Raw genomic sequence first — 7,756 nt, 5'->3', positions numbered from 1 at the left:
TCTGATAGTTATGGGAGATATGACAGACTTTGACCAAATTGGAAGAAAATTGTCATTTATGGTGTACATTCACAAACATCATGTTGATCTATCATCTCCAAAACTTTGCATTTGAGGGAAGTATTTTCTCCCTGCATCGCAGATGCAGAAATCAAAGTTCAGAAAGATTAAATGGCATAATCAAGGTCACAGAGCATAGGAGGCAGAGCAAAACCCATGTGCATGTGCTGTGCCTCCTGATCCCAACTTCCCCATGTCTCAGTGTCTCTATGGAGATGACAGGATGCAACGTCTGTAGGAAAGCTCAGGCACAAGCATGAGGAAGACAGTTATCTCATGCTCTCAGGTTTTATTCACTTTGACTTTCTTGACTCATCACAGGCACCAAAAACATGCCTCAACATGAGAGGTCATAACCACAGCATTCTGCGGGAACCCCCTAAAGACTTCATCCTTCTAGGTGTTTCTGACAGGCCATGGCTGGAGCTCCCTCTTTTTGTGGTCCTCCTGGTGTCCTACATTCTGGCCATGTTGGGGAACATTGCTATCATCCTGGTGTCTCGACTGGATTCTCAGCTCCACAGCCCCATGTACATCTTTCTCGGGCACCTATCCTTCCTCGACCTCTGCTATACCACCACCACAGTCCCTCAGATGCTGGTCAACATGGGGAGCTCCAGTAAGACCATCAGCTATGGTGGCTGCACAATGCAGTATGCAATTTTCCACTGGTTGGGATGCACTGAGTGCATTGTCTTGGCTGCTATGGCGCTGGACCGCTATGTGGCCATCTGTGAGCCTCTCCGGTATGCCGTTATCATGCATCGTCCTCTCTGTCAACAGCTCGTGGCTGTGGCCTGGCTCAGTGGCTTTGGCAACTCCCTTGTTCAGGTAGTGCTGACAGTGCAGCTGCCTTTCTGTGGGCGGCAGGTGCTGAACAACTTCTTCTGTGAGGTGCCAGCCATGATTAAGTTGTCATGTGCTGACACAGCCATGAATGATACCACACTGGCTGTGCTGGTAGCCTTCTTTGTGCTGGTTCCCCTAGCTCTCATCCTTTTCTCCTATGGCTTCATTGCCCGAACAGTGCTCAGGATCCAATCCTCCAGGGGAAGGCACAAAGCCTTTGGGACCTGTTCCTCCCACCTGGTGGTGGTGTCCCTCTTCTACCTGCCAGCCATCTACATGTACCTGCAACCCTCTTCCAGCTACTCCCAAGAACAGGGCAAGTTTATCTCCCTCTTCTATTCCATAATCACCCCCACCCTCAATCCTTTTATCTACACTCTGAGGAACAAGGATGTAAAGGGAGCCCTGAGAAAGCTCCTGTCAAGGATCTGGAGGCTCTGCAGATTAGGCTCTGAGATGTGACAATGTCCATTGGTTACAGAAACCCTGGAAAATGTATTGTGTGATTGAGAAGTACACAGCCAGAGTTAAATTTTTAGAGACATTTGGGAGCCCCTCAAGTCCTCTGTCAAAGCATTTTGCCTTCTGTGTGGTCATGGTGCCTAAAATCGCACGTCTCCCAATAGTCTTTAGTTCTAAGACACCATATACTTTTAGGAATCATTTAAACACAATTGGTGTGCAGTAAGTTTTTGTCAAATTACTTAATTTCTACTTTCCTAATACTTGCTCCCTTTTTTCCCTCCCACTTGTTTCTTTCTGATCTTCCCTCTTCCTTTTTCATTACTCCTAAGTGTGCATAATATGAACCTAAAATGTAATCTTATATTACTTATAATAATTTTGTTTGTCTCCATATACTTAAATCTCCATAAATTTTATGTAAATTTAAAAAAAATTCCCAAAATTAAGGGGATTGCTTTCTTCTTCCTGTGACTTACGTGATGTGTTTGTTGTTGTTTTTTCTACAGTTCAGGTTTTCTTCTATAGAAAGTTTTCCACTCTATTGGCTGAAAGCAAGCATATTTATTTTGAACGTGTAAGACTCTATATTAGAGTCAAATAGCATAATATCTTATCTAAAAAGCCAATGCTGGACTTGAGAATACAAGATATGTATACAATCAAAGTTAGGGACAATGAAATTTTAACTAACAAGTTCAAGGTCATTGTAACAAGTAACATTTGTAGAAGCCTTCCAAGATGTAGGTACTAGATTAAGTGTATTTGTGTATGCCATCTTATTTAATATACTCCCATGATGTGAGCTCTTTTATAACTTTCCATTGTCGTATAAGAACTGGACTATTGGAGAGGTTGCAATAACTTGGTCATGGCCACTCTAGGAACTGAGACCAGCACTAAAGTCCATATTGTCTGCCTCCTTTAGCAGAATAGAGTCATGATACTAGGACTCTATATTTGCATTTTTGTCACCTTTTGTATTTATTACATTTAATGTACTCATTTTTACCTCCTTGCCATAAGCATGCCAGATACTAATATAACCTAGCAGAGACAATAAATAATAATAATAATAATAATAATAATTAATAATAATAATAATGATAATAAATGTATGACAATTAGGACAAAAGGGAAATTGAAGTCTTTCTGAGAGTAAAGGCAATAAGAAAATATAAATCACAGAGCTACAGCATTTGATTTCAGAATTGTGAAAGAACCATGACTATTCCTATTTCCAAAACACAAAGAAATTTTTCCCTGGGTTGCCATAGAGCAGCCACTGGGTAACAGCTAAAAGCCCTTTAAAACTAACTTCATTGGGAATGCAAGCTGGTGCAGCCACTCTGGAAAACAGTATGGAGGTTCCTCAAAAAACTAAAAATAGAACTACCCTACGACCCAGCAGTTGCACTAGTAGACATTTATACCAGGGATACAGGTGTGCTGTTTTGAAGGGACACATGCACCCCCATGTTTATAGCAGCACTGTCAACAATAGCCAAAGTATGGAAAGAGCCCACATGTCCATCAATGGATGAATGGATAAAGAAGAAGTGGTATATATATACAATGGAATATTACTCGGCAATCAAAAAGAATGAAATCTTGCCATTTGCAACTACGTGGATGGAACTGGAGGGTATTATGCTAAGTGAAGTTAGTCAGTCAGAGAAAGACAAAAATCATACGACTTCACTCATATGAGGACTTTAAGAGACAAAACAGATGAACATAAGGGAAGGGAAACAAAAATAATATAAAAACAGGGAGGGTGACAAAACATAAGAGACTCATAAATATGGAGAACAAACAGAGGGTTACTGGAGGGGGTGTGGGAGGGGAGATGGGCTAAATGGGACATTACACATGTAGATTAGATTAGATTAGAGTAGAGTAGATTAAGGAATCTACTCCTGAAATCATTGTTTCACTATATGCTAATTTGGATGTGAATTTTAAAAAATAAAAAATAAAAGTAAAAAAAAATAAAAAGAACTAACTTCATGAGCATGTATAATAATATATAAGAGCTTTCTCTTCTAACTTTGCCTAATGGAACAGGTCCAGACACAATTCAGTGAAAGCAATGTGACATGACCCTGAAGAGGGTCAATTCATACACACAGCTATGTCACAACCCAACCTCATTTTAGAACACATTTGAGAGGACTGAGGACTGTTTTTCTCAAAACAGAGGTGCTAGATTAAAGATATCTCAAAGTATTTTCTATTTCTGGGGTGCCCGGGGGGCTCAGTCAGTTGAGTGTCCAACTTTGGCTCAGGTCATGATCTCGCAGTTCATAAGTTCAAGCTCTGCATTGGGCTTCGTGCTGATGGCTCAGAACCTGGAGCCTGCTTCAGATTCTGTGTTTCCCTCTCTTTCTGCCCTTCACCCACTAGCACACTGCCTCTCTCTCTCAAAAAGAAATAAACATTAAAAATTTTAAAAATATTTTCTCTTCCGTGCAGTGATATATGAAGACTATTAGAATGAGCAAAAGTGATATTTTAGATCTTCTAAGGCAAGATGATAAGAAATCCAGCAGCTTCCAGCTAATTAACATTCTTTCTGTGTCTGTAAGTCACCAGGTGAGAAGGCTAACTATCCTAAGATAGCCATGTTAAGGAGACTGTGGATGGATGCTGTCGTCTACAGCTCTACCTCTGTCAGGCTTCCAGCCAGTTCTCCACACCTAAGTGGAGCTATCTATCCTAGACCCACCTGACCAGACTTTCCCACCTAGTGACCTCAGTAGACACAACATAGAGCAGAATAATCTCCTAACTGAGCTCTGCTCAAGGTCCTAACCCACAAAATAGTCACGTATAATAAAATGGTTGTTAATATAAGCCACTAAATATGGGGATGGTATGGCAGGCAGGTAGGTCCTCTACTGAGGACCCGTAGAATTTTCAGTATCACAGTTCTGTAAAACCACAAGATGAACATGGTGAATTTCCCAGAAGCGTCAATAGTATTAGATGTTTTAGGAGAAAATACTTAAATAATTCAACTGATAATTAAATGAAAGCATGTTTCCATTATGATAAACTGGCATAATAGATAGAAAAACATAGACAAAATTTTGTAATGAAACCCAAGACTTCAATTCATTTGCATGCTTTGGTGCACTGCTGTATATTATGGTAAGTTTCCCATCATTCACTTCTCTCTGCTTTTATGAGTACACTATGGGAAAGTGCGAGAAACACTCAAGAAGAAAACAGGATAGGATGTGTGCTTTTCAGGTACTCTTTCAAAAGTATCACTCTGCCAGAAAAGCTTTGGAAACCTATTCGTGTGTGTTGTGCATATAGTGAGACTCTTTCTTTTGTGGGGGAGGGGGAAGGTAAAAATTAATTTTATTATATTGCATGATGAATTGCCCCCAGTGCAACATCCTATTGCTATACATTTCAAAAACATTCACATACTAAACAAAATTTTAGTTGATAAGTGGAAATGAATGATTGAAAAGTCTTTATGCACCTCACACATACAATATGCGGCTAGCTGAAATTGTCTGTCAACTCGCATTTAGATGTAAAAATCTTCATGCTAGTGTGTTAAATGCAAAAGCAATCAGACAATCATTTAGCTGCAGTGTCTACGGAAGGCTTTCAGACAATGCACAGACATGTGCTGCCCACAATGCAAGGTGGTGGAGGACTGAAACACACAACATTTACATCTGCAGTGGATTTAGTCTTTATGGCTGGACTGAACTCCACAGCTGCTAGGCTTCAATCAATAGTGATTTAGACTTTGTGCAACAGCAGTAACAGTAACAGAGATCCTTTTTTTTCCCCTTTAAGAATAAACTCAATTACCTTTGGCAAATTTTATACCCATCTTACATGTTTAAAATTGTGTTTATGGGGCGCCGGGGGGCCTCAGTCGTTTAAGAATACGACTTCGGCTCAGGTCATGATCTCACGGTTCATGAGTTCAGCCGCCCCACATTGGACTCTGCATTGACAGTGTGGAACCTGCTTGGTATTGTCTCTCTCTCCTCCCCTCTGCCCATCCCCCACTCACTATTTCTCTCTCTAAAAATAAACTTAAAAAATAAAAAATATATATATATGTTTTCACTCTTATGTGGATCCCAAGAAACTTAACAGAAGACCATGGGGGCGGGGAAGGAAAAAAAAATGGTTAGAGACAGAGGGAGCCAAACCATAAGAGACTCTTAAAAACTGAGAATAAACTGAGGGAGGGGAAAGTGTGTGATGGGCATTGAGGAGGGCACCTGTTGGGATGAGCACTGGGTGCTGCACGGAAACCAATTTGACAATAAATTTCTGGGTTTTTTAAAATTTTTTTAACGTTTATTTATTTTTGAGACAGAGAGAGACAGAGCATGAATGGGGGAGGGTCAGAGAGAGGGAGACACAGAATCTGAAACAGGCTCCAGGCTCTGAGCTGTCATCACAGAGCCCGACACGGGGCTCAAACTCATGGACTGCGAAATCATGACCCTAGCCGAAGTCGGCCGCTTAACCGACTGAGCCACCCAGGCGCCCCAATAAATTTCATATTAAAAATAAAATAAAATAAAATAATTTTGGGATTGCTGTGGAGGCTGACTTTATTAATATTATTTGGGGGTTTTCTAGCCTCTAAGTATGTACAGTATGAGGCAGTAATTTCCTAGAGGGCAGGCACTTCTGTAAAGATTTCACACACCCAAATAAGATATTTTCTTAAAAAAATGCATAAACATATAAACATATCAAAATGAAGATCATTGCAGATCACATTAGTTTCTGCTGGTCACTGAGACACCAAGTGACTTGTTACACATGTCTATCTTCTCATTTCTTTCTTGCAATGTGGTGTCACAGTATAGTCTGAGGCACTGCTCAGTTCCCACTGGTTTATTGTAAGACTTCATGTTTTACCTCCTGAAACTTCCTTTTATCCTGGATGGGAGATATATATCTCCCTACTCTGGTGTTAGACTGATCCTCTGGGCCTTTCATATCTCAGGATATACCAGACTGTGTCCCAGCCACATGGGAGACAGGCTGTTATAGTGTTTGTATAGGGAGTGTCTTAGTCTGCTTGGGCAACAAATACAAATACTGTAGACTGGGTAGCTTCACAATCATTTGTTTCTCATGGCTCTAGAGGCTGGGGAGTCCAAGATCAAGTTTCTGGCCAGGATAACTGATGGCCGCCTTCTCACTGTATGCTCACACAGCAACAACATTGAGAGATATTGACAGAGAGAGATATATAGCCTCTCTCGTGTCTCTTCTTATAAGAGTACTAACCCCACCATGAGGGCTCCATTCTCACGACTGAATTACCTCCCAAAAGCCCTATCTCTCAGTGCCATAATATTTGGGGTTAGAGTTTCAACATATAAATTTTGGGAGGACATAAACATTTAGACCATAGCAGGAAGCCATGGTAAATCACTCTAAGACTTTTCAGATAATGTGAAGACAACCTCATCCTCTGAAAGTCATTCTAGAAAAGTTGTCTAACATCTGAGATGAGTTATGGGAAGATGTAATCTATTTTAACTATGATTTATAAGCAAATTTTCATTATCAAGACCAAGCAAAGTGCCTGGTAGAAACCTTTTTACCTAGAGAGTAAGCAAAGAAAGCTAAGAAAAGAATCATAGGCTTTTTTATAAGAGTAGCAGCCAAAGAAATGCATCTAATGAGTCTAAGTGCAGAATCCTGAACTCTCATTATACAACAGAAATGCTGTTACGGTGGAGATGGATGTAGGTGAATGAATAAGACTCTTACAGAAGGTGGTGATATCAACTGAGGCTCTGCTGATTCCTCCTGGACTAAGGATGTTTGACATTCCAGGGAGACTTTGCAAGGGCAGAGAAAGCATTAGCTCATGGGCATAAGGATTATACTCTAATCTTCTGTTACCTTTCCTGATTCTTTTTTTTTCTATAAGAGCACATCTCTTGTGGGTTTTTAAAAAGTGTTGCATAGAGGGGAGTTAAGATGGCAGAGAAGTCAGGGTATCCTGGGCTCAAAGACAGCTGTATTGAGGTCATATTACTCAGAACACCCAGGAAGCTGATCTGCAGAGTGGCAGAAGAATCTCCACAGTTGGAGGAAGACAGCTTGGCAGGAGTGAGGTGTGCAGATGTGAGCTGTGGGAGAGAAAGTGACAGACCTGTGGAGGGGAGGTAACCCCTTCTGTGGAGAGACAAAGGGGAGAGAAAGAAAACAGGGGTTGAGATAGTGAGGCATTGAGTTAGCACAAGAGGAAAACCTCTCTGGACCACAAACTGGGTAGAAAGAAGTACTGGGTGCCCCAGTTTTTGCAAACAGTGGTGGAGTCCAAACTCGGAGGTTCTGGAAGTGTGTGACTTTCTCCAGAGCTAAGTTGAAGAGT

General features: G+C 40.9%; 1 protein-coding gene across 1 annotated transcript; it reads left to right on the top strand.

Annotated features, from left to right (window-relative positions):
* The first annotated feature begins 402 nt into the window (after positions 1–402).
* LOC101096784 (olfactory receptor 2B11) lies at positions 403–1,371 on the top strand. The gene has a single exon (XM_003980612.3). It carries the CDS (start codon positions 403–405, stop codon positions 1,369–1,371), a length of 969 nt encoding a protein of 322 aa, XP_003980661.2.
* The last annotated feature ends 6,385 nt before the right edge of the window (positions 1,372–7,756 follow it).

Source organism: Felis catus, chromosome A1, assembly GCF_018350175.1.
Source record: "Felis catus isolate Fca126 chromosome A1, F.catus_Fca126_mat1.0, whole genome shotgun sequence".
NCBI classification, from domain to species: domain Eukaryota; kingdom Metazoa; phylum Chordata; class Mammalia; order Carnivora; family Felidae; genus Felis; species Felis catus.
Note: the sequence above shows the minus strand (reverse complement) of the source record. Positions and strands in the feature narration are given on the sequence as shown.